The sequence below is a fragment of the Ictalurus furcatus genome, chromosome 9 (genome assembly GCF_023375685.1).
Source record: "Ictalurus furcatus strain D&B chromosome 9, Billie_1.0, whole genome shotgun sequence".
NCBI lineage: Eukaryota > Metazoa > Chordata > Actinopteri > Siluriformes > Ictaluridae > Ictalurus > Ictalurus furcatus.
Window position 1 is genome coordinate 14131907 of NC_071263.1, and position 17642 is coordinate 14149548.

General features: G+C 38.6%; 1 protein-coding gene across 2 annotated transcripts in view; it reads right to left on the reverse strand.

Annotated features, from left to right (window-relative positions):
* crim1 (cysteine rich transmembrane BMP regulator 1 (chordin-like)) overlaps positions 1 to 17642 on the reverse strand; it is an 88044-nt gene that overhangs the window by 22580 nt on the left and 47822 nt on the right. For both annotated transcript variants that reach the window (XM_053633906.1, XM_053633907.1), the window contains exons 6-7: positions 2760 to 2942; positions 770 to 967 (exon numbers count right to left, since the gene is read on the reverse strand). In XM_053633906.1, the coding sequence (XP_053489881.1) occupies positions 770 to 967; positions 2760 to 2942 (381 nt within the window). The remainder of the gene's footprint in view (positions 1 to 769; positions 968 to 2759; positions 2943 to 17642) is intronic.

Consider the following 17642-nt stretch of genomic DNA (forward strand, 5'->3'; position numbering starts at 1 on the left):
AAACTGATTGAGAGGGAATGTGTTGGTAAGTACTAGCTACTCAAATTCGATAAATTTCCAGACATGAAAGTAACCTTCTTCTATCATATGTATGTTATATAGTCAGTAAAGGCACAATGCCAAACAGGCAGAGACGGCAGAAAATTAAAGAAAAACTGAAGAAGGAGGCAGCAAAAAGGACAGCTTCCTTATCAACATGGGTGAAAAAAGGTGAGCTAATATGAGAGAGATAGTTGCAAAAAAAGGCACCATATGTTTACAAAGAGTTAGGCTTGCTGCGATAGTCAGTGTTAGTGTCAGTGTTCCTGCCCCTGAGGAACTCTCTGCACGTCCTTGGTAAGCATGTGCACTTCAGGCCTGCATTGCTGTAGCTAATACAGATCAGTGGCAATAACCACATGCTGTGGTGTGAGCATTGAGAGTCATTATTTCATTACAGAGACAAATAGATGTACAGAGAGAAAATTAGCAAGGTAAAGCTAGTCTTAGTGTTTTGTATGAATATTTTAGCTGATGTAATTAGATTTGGGTGGATTTTATAACAACCACTACATTTAGTGTCTGTTAAATCTTTACATAAAAAGTTTCAAAAAACACTATTTGGTACGAACTAGTTGCAAATTCCCCACATATATGAACACACGGTGACCTACATACAAGTATATTAGGAACAATGAACAACAGAGAAGAGGGAAGGTGGGATGGAAAGACACAACAAATAAACACACACAAACACATACACACACACACACACTCACTCTGTCCTTACCCTCGCACACAGGACAGCATTCTCCAGGCACTGTGACCGGATGGAGGCAGTTATGGCCGCAGGCAGCAGCTACACAGCGGGCCTCGCCACTCACACACTGGCAGAATGTGCAGTCGTCCTCTCGCCAGTGATCCCCATGTGCCAGGATCTGGCCATTCACATAGCAGCCGGCAAAATTCAGCGCAGGGAAGATAGGATCTGCAGAGAGACAGAGAGAGGGAGGAATTAATCCCTGACGTTGCCCTTGCTCTTTTTATGGATCAGCCTTGTTACTCTTACTCATACACTCTCACTACTTCTTGCCAAACTATTACACTGGAGGCACAGATTTACTAAAGTTGTCAAACAACCACAATGCATTGCACTAATCCTGAAAACCACTGTTGGAAAGGTAATTGTGTGCACAAATCAGTATGACCAAAGGGCAGGTATTATATTTGCAGAAGTCTGTTCCCACTAGTTGAAGACAAAATAAAACCAGGTTTTAATATTTGGAACATTTAGCATAAGTATGCCTCAGGATCTGAAAATGATAAGAAAGTTTTTTAAATATCATCATGGAAAAATTGGTTTCATATTAGATATTCACTGCATGTTCACACCGCCAGTGCTAAAGCATTTAAACAGAGATTGCCACAACATATTTATACCATTGCAGCTGCTAATTACCACTCATTACTCATGATCTTACATGTGGATTAAAAAAAAAGTGAAGTAATACAGTTGTATAGAAACAGCACCTCTGATTTGAATAAATTTGAATAAATTATCAGAGGGAGCAACTAAGTGATGGAAGACTGTTTGATTTATTTAAAACAATCATCAGATCCATTTGTATACACACCATACGCTTTGCTGGAAATATAACTGCTCTTTAGATGTACAGAAATCCAGCTTTCCACATGCATCAACATTTTGCTCACTAATAAATTTCATAGCAATGAAATTACCCAGACTAATATTCTGGCATGTAATGGGGACTTCATCTTAATTAAGCATAGTGCTGGAAAAACATTACAAAACTAATCTGCACGTAAAAATAATCCGATAATTCTAATAGTAGCAGTCAAAAGTAAGGAGCTAATATGAGGCAGTAATATGGTGGGATGAAGGTCTACCCAAGAGACATGCAAAACAATCCAAATTACATGCTCCCAGGCACACAGTGTTTGGTTGGTCTATAAAGTAAAACAACAAGCAGTTCCCTGAACTAATTAACCCAGGATGCTTGCTTAATTGGGAGAATAAAAATTAGGCAAAGAATTCATCATGTCCCTGTGAAAAGTTCAGATGATAGGGTCTTCCCTCATGATCCATTTTAATGTATTTCATTTTTTGAAAAATTCCTGCTGCCATCTAATTGCCCTACCAGCTTGTTCCAGGGGTGCGGGCATTTATTAGCATTCTTGCTTGGGTAATCATCATCTGATTTAATTTCAAACAGACATTAAATAGAAGATGCAAAAAAGTCCCTGAGCTAAATTGTTCATTACAATTCTATGACTGCAGATTGATAAGTGAATATTTTTTTAATAAAAATGTCAGTATTAATTTGCTCTTCTTTGCTTTTTTTGCTTCTTTGGAAGTGGCCATTCAGTCTAATATTGCATACGGATCCAATGAAAACTCTTTACACAAACTCAACCTGTTATTTATGGAGTTACTGGTTCAAGAGCCTGTTAAATGGCTGTTGTGTTGCTGCTAATAACATGTAGTTAGAGGTAGGGCTGGGTCACTTTGATCACACTGTACATCTAATGACTGTGCTTTGAGCGTGTAGACTTGTGGCTGTGCTGTGTACGGTTTCAGTACAGTGTGAGTATTACTTTACCTTAAAATATGCAAAATATCACCAACTTGACAATGTGAGTATCTGGGTCATATTTATCAATTCACTGGTTCATTAGCTCCTAATTACAATATTCCCCATTCATTCTTAGTAACGTTAGCAATTCTTCAAGCACTATAATAGCCACGTGACTGTGGTCACCTTCACAGACAGGACAGCACTCTCCCTCTGGTACGTAGTAGCGTTCGCAGTGGAGGACGCCGCACTGTGCCGTGAAGCACACTGATACACCGCCCTGGCAGCGGCAGAAATGACAGGCATCCATCCTGAACATGTCACCATCATGATACTCCACTCCATTGAACATACAGGCCGGCTTAGTCTCTGTAAAACATAATCTTAATCATAATCATAATTTTAGACTTCTAGATGTAGCACATGCATATCACCTCCAAAATGGAAAAAAAAGGAAAAGCACACAGACTGTTGAAAAAAAAAAAATACAAGGGCTAGACATACATTTGTGGGGCATCAGGGGTTACATGTACTATGATCTAATTAGTAGTTTAAATATACAAAACAATATGTAACATACTGTATATAACATATACAATATATACAACAGCATTGTTCAATTAAAAAAATCTGATTAGTCAGAATGTATAACAGCATGGCTGTGAGCGGAGTGCCGGCTGCAAGGACAATCACATCTACTGTAATACATTATCATAATACATTATCACAGGCACTAAAAATGTGTTGTTATTTAACAAAAAAAATTATAATCGTTCATATGGTGAAGCTTTCTGTAAAGGGAGGTTTATTTACTGTAACATTTATGGAAGGAGTCTCCACTGTTAGCACGTTGCAAGAGTCAGTAGGTTTTCTGTCACAGGAAATTCTCAGTACAGACTTTGTACTTTTCAGTTTCACAGTAACATGACATGCTGTACTTTTTGTATTATTAATACAATAAAAACAGAGAAAAAGATAAGCTGATGAGGGAGCAACTGATTAAACTGTCCCCTCCGAAACTACTGGAAAGGCCAATTCATTTGTTTGTGCTATACACCAGAGACATTTGGGTTTGAGATCAAAAGACGGATATGAGACAAGAGTTTAAGATTTCAGCTCTATTTCCTGGTGTAAAAAAACAAATATAAAACATTGAACCTTTGGTATTAGACCACCAAATTTTAGGTCAGCAAAAGTATAGGAACAGATAAGTATTGAAGAAAATTAAAGTAAATAAAACTTAATATTTGGTTGCATGTCCCTTGTGGATTGTGATACCTTCACCCCAGCCGTGTGGGGGTTGTTGATGTCACTGTTGTTTTTGGGTTTTTCTTCACAGCTCTCACAATGTTTCTGTCTTCAGCTGTTGTTGTTTTCCTTGGTCATTCGGTGTCTGTTGCTCAGTACACCAGTGGTTTCTGGTGGCTTCATTCCAAATTGCAGAAATAACTTCATGTAGGCATTTTGCATAATTGTCCACCAGGCTTCTGGAATGTTTGACCACTCTTCCATGCAATATTCTTTCAGTTGCAAGATGTTTGAGGATTTTCTTGCATGTACTGTCTGTTTCAAATCACCCCACATTTCAATGGGATTAAAATCCGGGCCTTGACTAGGCCATTCCATAACCCTCCATTTCTTCTTTTTGAGCCATTCCTTGGTGGATTTGCTCATGTGTGCTTAGGATCATTATCCTGTTGAAAGGTCCACCTTTCGGTTCAACTTCAACTTTCGGACAGATGGCCTCACATTATCTTCAAGCACTCTTTGATATGATGCAGAATTCATAGTTGAATCAATGAATGCAAGCTGTCCAGACCCTGAGGCAGCGAAGCAACCCCAAACCATAACATATCCACTACCGTGCTTCACAGTTGGTATGAGGTGCTTCTCCTGAAAAGCTGTCTTTGGTCTGCGCCAAACACGTCTGCTGTTACTGTGAACAAACAACTCTATCTTTGATTCATCTGTCCAGAACACATTACTCCAAAAAGTCTGGTCTTTGCCTATATGCTCACTGACAAACTGTCATCTTGCAAAGGCTTTTTCCCATCATGCCTCCCATGCAGATTAAATTTGTGCATCGCTTTCTGATTGTAGAAGCATGCACATTGACACCAACAGTTGCAAGATTTACTAGCAGATCCTGTGATGAAATTTTAGGGTTCTTGGAGACTTCTTTTTGCATCAGACAGCCTGCTCTTGGGCTGAATTTGCTGGGACGGCCAGTCCTGGACAAATTGGCATTTGAGATCTTTTTAAATCCTTTGCCAGACTCATAGGCATCCACAACCTTTTTTCTGAAGGCCTTATAGATCTTTTTAGATCTTGACATGATGACACCACACACACCTCAATACCAAAGGAAACACCAGACACTAGATATGAGAGGGGTATAAATATGACATGTTCCACCTGCACTCCCTAAGCAGGTTCTAATCACTGGCACCCAATTTTGAACACCTGATTCTAATTTTATGGATTTGAAGGTGTGATAAATATAGGGATGTACTTACTTTTTCCATGTGACTTATCTGTTTTTTATTCATTTAAATTGTGAAAATTACTACAAATTGTAAATTGTATGTGTCAATTGATAGAGTGTATCCCCTTTAGTAATAGACACTGTTTCAAATAGGATCAAATGTTTGCTTGTTCAAATATGTCAAAAAAGCCATCAATTTCCATGGGGTGTATTTATTTTTTCACAGGACTGTATTTATTACTTCATCAAACAATCTAACAGGACACACCTGGGTAGCAAGAAACACCGGTCACCTACTCGCCTACACACTGGGTGGTCTGATATAATATGTTCTGTCATTTAACACATCTACAAATAAATATCAGGAAATAAAAGCTGAAATTCTAAGCCGTCTTCTCATATTCATCTTTTGATTTCAAACTCAAATATCTTCAGTCTACAACAAAAACCAAATGAATTGGCCTTTGCCGTACCAATAGTTTCAGAGGGGAGCTGATATAACATAAGTGATAACAGGCACTAACTTGTCTTGCAGATGTTCCACAATATTAAATATAATTATAAACTGATAGAATGACATTCCATACTTTTTAATTACTAAGGAATGTAATTGCTCGAAATGCTATAGTATAAGAAAACTTAACACACACAGGGTGTGCTGTCATTGGAAAAGAATCAACTTCAGGTTGGTGACTGTAACTATGCTTCAACATGATCACATAAGGAACCGAAACTTACAGTAACAAGAGTCGAGTGAAATGTACAGTCATTTTTTTCATCTGGAAATTTAAATGTTACAATGGAAGCAGATGATAAATTTTTTTCAAAATGCATAGTAAAATTGTTGTTTAAAAGAAGGTGCAGAGTAAGTCTTCCAAGATGATTCCCAAAATGATGTCCTAGTTCATCCTGCTGCAACACTGTGATGCATCATCTACTATCTCTAACACCTTCGGGGGCCCTTCTAACAGGGATTATGTACAGAAATTGCAGACTGGAGTTTTTTCTTACATAATTATTAAATCGATTCCTTTCATCTATTTTGGCTGTGTGGTTTATATCTCTGTGTGGCTGTGTTCCTCCAGTTCAGACAGAGATAGGCTACGTGGAGAACCTCTCCATCATGTATATGTCTCCATTGGCTTTTAGAGCATAAGGGGATTGGTGTGCTGGTCACCATGGCAACGCTAGGTGCAAAATTCAACTCTCAGCCAACGTGTTACGATGTCTGCCATTTGTACTAAACTCAAGAGGTGCACATTCATGCTTGGGAAATAAAGCCATTATGTTCTCCAGCATGCACCTCAAAACAAAATTTGCACCACTATGTAGTACCAGTAGCATCTGAATTTAAAGATCATTGGTGGAACCAAAATAATGTTAGTAAACAAAATACTTTAAAATAATTGTTGTCAGCTCATTTCCTTTAGCTCCCTGGGCTGATGAAAAAAAAAAAAAACAACAACAATATCCTGCGCATCAGGAATCCTACATTTCTGTATAACACTGTGCCTCTGTGCATTCAGCACATTTCACATTTCAAACAAGTTCAATGTGAGTAGTATTATTAGAAACTTGATATAAATAAAAAGCTCAGCTCAATTCCATGTGAGTATAAGCACTGACATGGTTTCAGACTAAACAGTGTCCATCTTTATTTCCAAAGACTTGTTTGCCAATTAGTGAGGATTTAATGAATTACAATCACAACTCCAAAATAGTTGGGACCCTGTGTAAAATGTAAGCTCATATGTTATTCACAATAGAACATAGAAAACATGTCAAATGTTTCAACTGAGGAAGAAAAAAAATAAGGTCATTTTGAATTTGATGGCCACAGCACATCTCAAATAATTTAGGATGGGGGCACCAAAGGCTAGAAAAGTAAGTGTTACTAAAAAGAAACAGCTGGAGGTTAACTGTCAACAAGTCAGTAATATGATTGGGTATAAAAAGAGTAACTTAGGGAGGCAGAGTCTTTCAGAAGTAAAGATGGGATGAAATCTGGATGGAAGCATATGTTGCTCTAAAATCTGTATATACACCTTTCAGCATTGGTGGTGCCTTTCCAGATTTGCAAGCTGCCCATTTCATATGCACTAATGCACCTTAAAATTTAATGCATTAAAAATAACTACCTTATTTTATCCTTAAAATGCTACATTTCCTCAGTTTAAACATTTGATATGTTTTCTATGTTCTATTGTGAATAACATATGGGTTTATGAGATTTGCAAATCATTGCATTCTGTTTTTATTTACATTTATTTACATGTTACACAGCGTCCCAACTTTTTTGGAATTGGGGTTGTACACAAAGAACCTGTGAGCCTGCACAACTGTCACACCAGCCAGGTACCAAACATCAGGGTAGGGATTTGCTACAATTTATAATCAAAACGTTGTCTTTTTCATCGGCTTGCACTTCTCTTTCTCTCTCTGTCTTATTTTCTTGTCAAAATGACAATTGGGCATGAATTACAGGAAAGTGCCGACAATGCTATTATTAGCCAGACAGCTGTTGTGTAACAGGCAGACTGTGACTGATGTGTGTTAAAATCCATCATGTACTTCACAGGAGAGGTTTGTTACTAACAGTAACAGATCAATTCACAATGAATTAATATGTACAGTTGCACTGAGGAAAAGCAAGACTTTATAAACCAGGTAGGAATATAAAACTGATGCACATTACAAACTTCTGGAATACTGTAAACCTGCACGTTTTTGTGAACGACAATACGTAGCACAAGATGGCTTAATGATAAACTACTGCAAGGTAGAGCACTCCTAATGAGTTTAGTGCTGGGGGCAGTCCAGCATGGCCAGTGTGTGATAAAGGGTCAGGTCAATTAGAAGGAGCCTGAGCAGTGCCAATGCAGTTATCCCAAACCATCCAGATGTTCACCATGTGAGTTCCAAGCTCGCTGGTGTAATTATTCATATACTCCATTATTCAAGTCTCCACCATGCAGCACAAAGGCTTCTATTAGACCTTAATAGTAACCAGTGAAAAGATACATTTTTAACACAACTCAGAGGTTCCATGTTTAGAAAGCAGACATTTCTCAGAGAAGAAATAGTATCATGGGTCCCATCTGCTTTATCACTTGTTGTGACCTATCCATTAGACATGGGGAAGCTCTGGCCTCAGCATTCCTCTAGCTGCATTCCTGTTTCTGAAGGACTTAACATTAACAGTTGCTCATAAATGCTAAGCTCAAAACCATGCCTGGTTTCTGACTTATTATTTCCAGCACATAGATGACCATCTTGGTAAACAATTATGCTACATGTGTTCAAACTGCAGATTACTTTTTATCCACTCTTTATACAAAGTAGCTATGTGAACTTGAAAGAGTTTTAGAACTAATTGCGTCATTGTTTTAGCTCTCTGCCTTGGGCATGAATCTTCTTTCACTACAGATAGTGCTTCATTTAGAGAATTTTTTTTTAAACACATTCCGGCCAAAACCTTTATCAAGGTTTTCAGTTATTTTGAAAAACTAGTTGTAGTAAGCCAAGACCACTCGTTAACCTTTACAACCCAGAGAATGTATTTTGCTGGTATTTTCACGCACTGTGCACAATGTTTCAGTTTTACTGTATATCTGAGTAAACTTTTAGCCTTGAGATGAAATACCATTCCAAATAACTTCAGAATTATTTAAAGGGGAAATTGACATTGTATGCACATATTTGGCATACTTCACTCACTGAGAAATAAACAAAGCCATGTATGATAATTTGTAGAACAAATACACTCATAAATGAGTGTAAGCAACTATACTAATACTGGGTAGGGCTTCCCTTTGCTTTCAAAACAGCCTGAATTCTTTGTGGCATGAATTCCACAATATGTTGCAAACATTACTTTGAGATTCTGGTCTATGTTGACATGACGGTGATTTCAGGCGCACTTTCATGATGCGAATCTTTCGTTCTACCACGTCCCACAGGTGTTCAATTGGATTCAGATCTGGTGACTGTGAAGACCTCTGAAGAACACTGAACTCATTATCATGTTCATAAAACCAGTTTGAGACGACTTTTTCTTTGTGACATGGTGCATTTTCATGCTGGAAGTAGATATTAGAAGATAGATAAATTGTGGCCATTTACCAAGGGATGCAAAAATATTCAGATAGGCTGTGGCATTCAAGTGATGATTGACTCGCATTAATGGGCACAAAATGTGCCGAGAAAACATTCCCCACACCATTACACCACCTCCACCAGCCTGGACTGTTGACACAAGGCATATTAAGTTCGTGGATTCATGCTGTTGGCACCAAATTCTGATCCTACCATCTGCAGAAGACCATGTCAGGTTCCACTTCTGTCAGCCAAGAACAGAAAGCTGAGGTTGCAGTGGGCAGAAATGCTGCAGTTACTGTAGCCTTTCTGTCATCTCGAACAAGTTTGGTCATTCTCCGCTGACCTCTCTCATCAACAAGGCATTTCTGTCTGCAGAACTGCCACTCACTGGATGTCTTTTCTTTTTTGCACCAGTAAACTTTAGAGACTGTTGTGTGTGAAAATCCCAGGAGATTACAGAAATACTCAAACCAGTCCTTCTGACACCAACAATCATGCCATGGTCAAAATCACTGAGATCACATTTTTTCCTCCATTCTGAAGGTTGATGCCAACATTACCCGCAGCTGCTGCCCTGTATATGTATGATTTTATGCATTGCACTGCTGTCACACAATTGGTTGATTAGATAATTGCATGAATGAGTAGGTGTACAGGTGTTCCTGATAAGTGTTCAGTCAGTGTAGATTCATTGAAAAGAAATGCTAAAGTTAGTACAGGAATTTTAATAAGATAATGCTGAAATTGCAATAAATACATGTATATATACACACACACACACACACACACACACACACACACACACACACATATATATATATATATATGTATATATATATATATATATATATATATATATATATATATATATATATATATATATATTGCTAATCTACTCTGCTTCAAACCACACACACACACTAAGATGCTCCTACTATGTCTCTATCGATAAGGTGCTGTAAATAATCCATTACTCAAATAATATCTGGTCAGTGGGGGTCCTACAGAGGTCCATTTTCACTAAGAGACTGGACAGAGGCAGGTGGACAAATGAACAGATGGGTTACAATCAATAACTATATACCTACAATGGGACGTACTGTACATGGCAAGTGGACCTGATAAAAGGGCCAATGAGTCTAGTATTTTTAAAAAATATATACATTTCCACTACAATATACATTTCAGGCTTTTCCTGACATTTATTGTGATAAGAAATAATGTGTTTGCATTAGAAAAAATGTTTGTGAACACAATAGACTATTTATAACTCAGGAAATACCCCTGAGAATTGCATTTTGTTTAATGATATGTTGATATCTATACTTCTCAGCATGCAAACAGAGGATGACAAAATTTAATCAAAGTATGAATGTCTTTTAGAATTATAATTCTAATTTACCCGGGTTTACAACCACTACACCTGAATGCTACCATCTTACCTCAGAACATTCTCTAGTAAGCTCTGGGAAATCACTACTATCTGATTTCTTTATTTCTTTTTTCTCAAGGACATCATAAATCGGCTTGATAACTTTTCAAAATAAACTGACCCTAACATTCCAGAGATATGATGACCTAAATTTATGGAAAATCAAGGGTAAGACATGCAATCTGCTGTAAGCAGAGACAGATTTGAACAGATTTGCACTTGAAGGGTTTGTAGGATAGTGAAAACAGAACAGTAGTATTAGCAGAAGACCACTCTATGTCCAATCAACACCTGCAGAAGGCCAATTCTATGTGTGATGGATGCTGTGGAGTGCGGCGTCTCCAAGGGGCTCAGCTGTAATCACATAACTGGTGCACTACAGTGGCCAAAGGCAGGTGTCCAACCTAACACACAATTTTGGCTACAGAGTGGATCTGGCGTGATTTAATTAAACGCAAAATCACCTTTATAAACACCTTTATAATCAATTTTGCAGTTTCAGCATTTGGCATTGCTGATCAACCAAGACTGCCAAAGGCAAGTGTTCTCAAAATTTGGTCTCATTCTGCCATCTGACTTTAGTCCAGTGAGAGGAACCATTATAGTAATGTAATAGTGAGGGGTTCTAGTTTGAAATACACCTTGCTTTGTAGTCTATCTCTAACATTTAATGGTATTTGATGTATATCTTTACCTATTATTCAGTTGCTCTACAAGCCTTATCTGCTGCTGGAGCATGTTAATGTTAATGTAATCTTATAGTAGTAAGCTTTTCTTTAAACATAAAAAATTCTGCTTCATTGTCAATTATGAGGGGTGTCCATAATTGACAATGTCCATACTGCCGACTTTTTTTTTCTCCAGCTATATAAATGTCCAGTCCTTTCTAAATCACATGTTTGTTTGTGTGAAAGTATTGCAGGTGAGGCAAATGAACTATGTGACTGGTTACTCTTCTTTTGCAATGTCATTCATATGGAGAAACATACAAAGCCACCCACACACAGACAGAGCTTATCTACAGACAGAAGGTATCTGAAGCAAAAGGAAGCCTGTCTCATTGGTGTTGGTTCACAGGGCTGTGTTGAAGCAGCCTCAGCCTGTGAAATTCTTTAGCTAGAGATTAAAAGCACCTTTAAACCACAGTCACATAGCCACAAAGCACAGGTTCAAAATAACACTGATTGTGACCCAGAAGCCACTAACCTTCACAAGGGAGCAGATTTATATAATATCACCTATAATGTAATTAGGAAAATGTGGCTTAAAATCATTTAAACACACCACGTAGAGTGGAAACATACAGAAACTAAACTGGAGTTAAGGGTCGTGAATTACACTTAGATTCAAACAATGAACCTGTAAAGCAAGCCTTTTTAAGATGCAAGCAAACCTCCATACAACTTCAAGCAGTATGCCCACACACTTTCTTAGCACCAGGTCCAAATTTGTCTGTAGACAGTGATGACTATACAAAGCTTAAAGTGACCGTTATTTTGAGCTCCTTAATAGCCAGCGATTTTCCAGCAGCCCTGTGTTTTTCTATCCTCCTCTGTGGTTCGGGCAGCAAGCAGCCCATCAGACACTGCCTCCCAGTCGCCTGCTTCCCTCCCCTATGCTGGAGCCTCTCTTGTTTTGGCTGCAGCTGCCGTGAGACAGACTAAATAATGTGATAAGACGCACAGAGCTGCAGGTGTGCTTCGCCTTGGCAGGCCCAAGACAACTATGACCATGCAAATCATTCCCCCCCTGCAAAACAAGACCAATTGTACTAAAATGCCCTGTGCAAATGTTTTAGCAGTCCTAATTATGTGTAACATAGCAGCTACTGAACATAGCTAGCTTTGCTGAAATAAAGAAATCAACACAAAAAAAAAACCACAAAAAAAAATGTTAGGGCAATTATGCAGCTGGAGAAATGAAAAGTGGAGAACCACTTTATGGAGCTGTCAATCATGGCAGGATTTATACTACAGCTGTAATACTGTTAGCCCCCTATGTGACTTGTAAGCTAGAAGAGCCTTAATATCGCTCTTCACTTCCAATAGAGGAACATTTCCTTTGCCGTTCTCTGAAAAACAAACAAACAAAAAAAGAGAGGGCAGGTAGGTGAAGGGACACAATTTTCTATACACAGCATGATCTCTTTAAACTGCCAATCAAACATGCCATGCACACAATCCAATAGCAGTCCATGTGCTTTAAGGTTGATAATCTCTGGGCTGTTTAAGCCCTGAGTGCTTAAGCCCAGCACTTCACAATATCTTGTGGGTTTTAATCAGAGTCCAGCCTCTGAAAGAGGTTCACTTGTTCTCGAATTTCCACGTCTCTTGAATGCGACAGAACAACAGGCATTTAAAGGACTAATCTAAGCACTTACTGCTTAGAAGCCACCAAGTTGGGGATCCTTCAATCCTACAAGATCACTCTCCCCTCAATGGGAAGTGGAGAAAAAGAAATTCTGTGCTATGGCTGCAGCATGAAATTAGGACTTCTGAGGTCTCTATACTGTATCTTTTGCCCAAAGCTTTTCAAGTGGCTTACATAACCGCCAATCATCCTCTTGACAATGACAGCCTTTCTCTGAGCAAAAACTAGTGTAATGACTGTGTATGGTTGGGCTGGGGGGCGCACACACTGACAAATGGAATGGTTGGTGGGGTGGGTGGGGGTGTGTGTGTGTGTATGTGTGTGTGTGTGTGTGAGTGCAGAACAGTAATCAGAGCCCTAAAAATATTATTATTGACACTGAAATCAGAGTGCAACAGAGAGAGGCTCAAATTCAGCAGCACTCATGGACCTGTTTGTGTATTCACTTGTAAATAACATTATCTCCCTTCCTCTGAAATGGAGTGATTCTAAGATAAGTGGATAAAGACAGCCAGAATGACAAAAGTGGAATGCAGTGATTTTTATGAGCAAACAAATGAAAAGAAAAAGCTCTATTATTAAACAGAAAGGATGTGAGTTATCGGAGATAGCAAACAGGCCTAGTGTAGACATGTGCACTGCTTGTTTACACCAGGTAGAGGCTTGTGAAGACATAATTATGAGGCAGCAGAAACTCATATAAAGAAGAAACAGCGTGGCATTTAAGCGTTTGTGTTCAGTGCGCAAACATACACACAAGGTTGTTTTTGTCACATAGGATTATAGATGCGGTATCTCATATATGTAATAAGAATTTACTACACCCAATCCGAAATCAAAACCTCACACAGAACATAACCTCATTAACCAGAAATGTTTTTACCATTTCAGTTTAAAAAAAAAAAACAGCGCAGCTTTTATAAACAGCCATTTTATGCTGTCAAGATTTCAAAGCTTTAAAAAAAAAAAAGAAGCACTTTTATTCATGTGGACAAAGCTGTCAGATATTCCTATTCTAGTGGGGACAACACACATACACACAGACACAAGCTAATCAGCCCCTTATCTATCTCCAGCTGGGTGACATCATCGTCTGAATGAGAAATCTGGTGAACAAACACACTGTCTGAGAATGCTTTCTCCCTCACTGTCCCAAACACACATCCTCCTGTGCCAGAGTGCGCAAAACTGCGCTCTGTCTCAAGCAAACATCTGCCGTCGATGGAGTAATCTAGCCGCCGGTTTGTTTGCAGATGGCGCAGCTGATCCAGACACCATGTGGTAGGGTGCTCGGAGCCTGCACGTCCTTCCTGATGATGGAAGGTAACAACAAGGGTTTGTTCAAACCCCATCAGCCCCATCACAACACAGATAGATACACACTTTCTTAACCCTCGTGCTGTGTTCGCTAATTAGTAATGGATGTGCAAGTGAACCATGCCATCTCTTTTCGTTTTATAGCAATATACACTAACCAAGCACTTTATTAGGAACACCTGTACACCTACTCATTCATGCAATTATCTAATCAGCCAATCGTGTGACAGCAGTGCAATGCATAAAATCATGCAGATACAGGACAGCAGCTTTGGGTAATGTTCACATCAATCATCAGAATGGGGGAAAATGTGATTGCAGTGATTTTGACAGTGGCATGATTGTTGGTGCCAGACGAGCTGGTTTGATTATTTCAATAACTGCTGATCTCTTGGGATTATCATGCAAAGCAGTCTCTAGTTTACTCAGAATGGTGCAGGAAAGAAAAAAACAGAGAGAGAGAAAAAGAGAGAGAGGTCAGATTGGTTTGAGCTGACAGAAAGGCTACAGCAACTAAGATAACAACTCTGTACAACTGTGGTCAGAAGAAAAGCATCTCAGAATGCAAAGCATGTCGAATCTTGAGGCGGATGGACTACAAAGAGCAGAAGACCACGCCGGGTTCCACTTCTGTCAGCCAATAACAGTAAGCTGTAGCTACAGTGGGCTCAGACTCACCAAAACTAGACAATTGAAGCCGTGAAACATGTAGCCTGATCTGATGAATCTTAGTTAATACCAATAACTTATCGCTCAAATGCTGCAGCATATTTGAGTATTGTTGTTGACCATGTGCATCCCTTCATGGCCACAATTTACCCATCTTCTAATGGCTACTCCCAGCATGATAATGCACCATGTCACAAAGCAAAAGTTGTCTCAAACTGGAAATTATCATTTGGAAATCCTACCTTTAATATTGCCCTAGTTAAAAATGACATGAAAAATGAAAAGGCAATGCTTATTTACACCAGGGTGAAAACGGGAATGTATACCATTTGCACAAAAATCTAGACATTACTGAAAGGGTGATGGCTAGCACACTTAGCTACGGGTTTTTATCATACAATGCTCAGTGTCATCTTCCTCACTAGAACTGTCACTTGCAGTTACACAGTTTAGCTAAAGTTAGCTAGTGCTTGTACTATAACGTTAGCTAGCTTTCTACTGAAATAAAAAATATATATATTTAAATAATAAAATATGTTTTCCCGTTCTAATGTTATTTAGCTTGCCAGCAAAACTTGCTACTAGTTTTCATTTCCCAGTATAATACTTAGCCTAATGTTAGTTAGCTTACTAGTACAAGTTAATTACACAGACTGTATAGTTAGCTGAACATTAGCTGGCTTATTAGACTACTATTAAAATCTGAAGTAATAACATTAGCTAAATTAGCTCCAACATCAGCGCAGTGCTAAATCAGGATATGGCACTTCTTTTACACATTCTTTTACAGTTTTTTGGTGTCTAGAGGTCAAATAGCTGTATTGCCTGGGTGCAAATAAGACACTCTGAAATCAAAATGAATGATTTTAATCTGAACAAAACACTAGGGTTAGTGACACTAGTCACAAGACAGAAGGGCAAAATGTGTTGCAATATTATCAGAGCCATCCTCACATTTGGCCGTTTCACTTATTAACTCAAGTGTATGTAACACCTTGCAGTTCAGTGTGGGCTCACGAGTGGATGTATCATGCACTTTTGTAAGCTGCATTTTCATGTGCTGATGTGATGAAAGTATCTTCAGATGGGAAAGTGGGATGCCAGGGGTTGCAGCACACAACTAATGATGTAAGCAGGACAGCTGTTTCTTATTGATTGTGTAGGTTCACACCCATAGAGATGAGTTCATCCTTCCTCTTTTGTGCTCTCTCTCTCTCTCCCTCTCTCTCTCTCCCCTTAGGCCGTGTGATATTAATACAGGCTTGGTGCCCAAACGTAGCCACCAGTGGCCAGATGTTCAATCAAAGTGTTCCTGTTTCCGGGGCTTTGATGCTCCCCTGAGCTGATCTTGAGCCCTGCCTCTTTGTTCTCTAATCAGCCGCCAGACACAGAGCTACTTCACAGCGCGCCACTGAGATGACACACACCCTGGCTCCTCATCATAGCACAGATGTTTGCGCTTGCTGTGTTGCGTTTGCGTGTCTCTGTCTGTTAATATATGTATTGTGTGTTCATCATTTTCTTATCCTCCAAACAACAAGCACGGGAGGCTCTTATTAAATGCTCTCTCAAGTGCAGCATGTGCCTCAGGCTTTACTGTAGGATAAACAGGAAACAAATAAACACCTGCCAGGGAGGTGCAATCATTTTAAAACATACCTCTATCTTGTTTCTCTCTATATTGATGCTTGTGATGCTCATTTTTCTTTAGTTTTTATTTGATCTGGCCTCTTCATGCTGCCTTCCACTATCTCAGGAAGGTATTCTTCCTACTTTATTCATCTTCCCTCGATCGTTAAATATAATAATAATAATAACAATAATAGTAGTAGTAATAATAATAATAATAATAATAATAATAATAATAAGGATGCCACCTAATTCTGCAAATGCAAGCTTTGTCCTGTAAATACAGTCAGGTCCATAAATATCTGGACATTGATAAAGTTCTTGTTAAAGTATTTTAGCTGTGTATTGAAGCTCAAAGTGCAAACAAAGTGATTTGCTGGCAAAACTGAAGTCAGAACATCCAAAGAACAAGCAAGAACTAAAGAAAACTGCAGTAAAGGCCTGGCAGAGCATCACCAGGGAACAAATCCACAGTCCGGTGTCTCGTCATTGACTGCAAACAACTGAATTGGACAATTTAATTTATGATTGTTAATTTGTCCAATGACCTTCGGTTCCTTGAAAGGAAAAAAGTCCTGTAATTCCTACATTGTTCACCCAATTTGGATGTAAAAACACTGAAATTAAATTAAAGTCTCTAGCCAACAGCAAAAACAATAATAACTTTGTCAATGTCCAAATATTTTTTGGACCTGACTGTATCTGTGTAGCAGTCTACTTAAAACTGTCAGATATCACTGTGCCAGAATTCTGGAAAACAACCAAAAAAAGAGGGGAAAATTGAGGGTTTTTTTTTTCTTTTCTTTCTACAATAATCTTTGACATACCCCTCTGAAAGTATTGGAATGGCAAGGCCAATTCTTTTTCGTTTTTGATATACACTGAAAACAATTTTGGGTTTGAAATCAAAAGATCAATTTGAGACGATAGACCAGAATTTCATCTTTCATTTCATGATATTTATATCTGGATGTGTTAAACAACTTAGAACATGGCACCTTTTGTTTAAACCCACCCATTTATCAAGTGATCAAACATATTGGAACATGTGACTGACAGGTGTATGTTG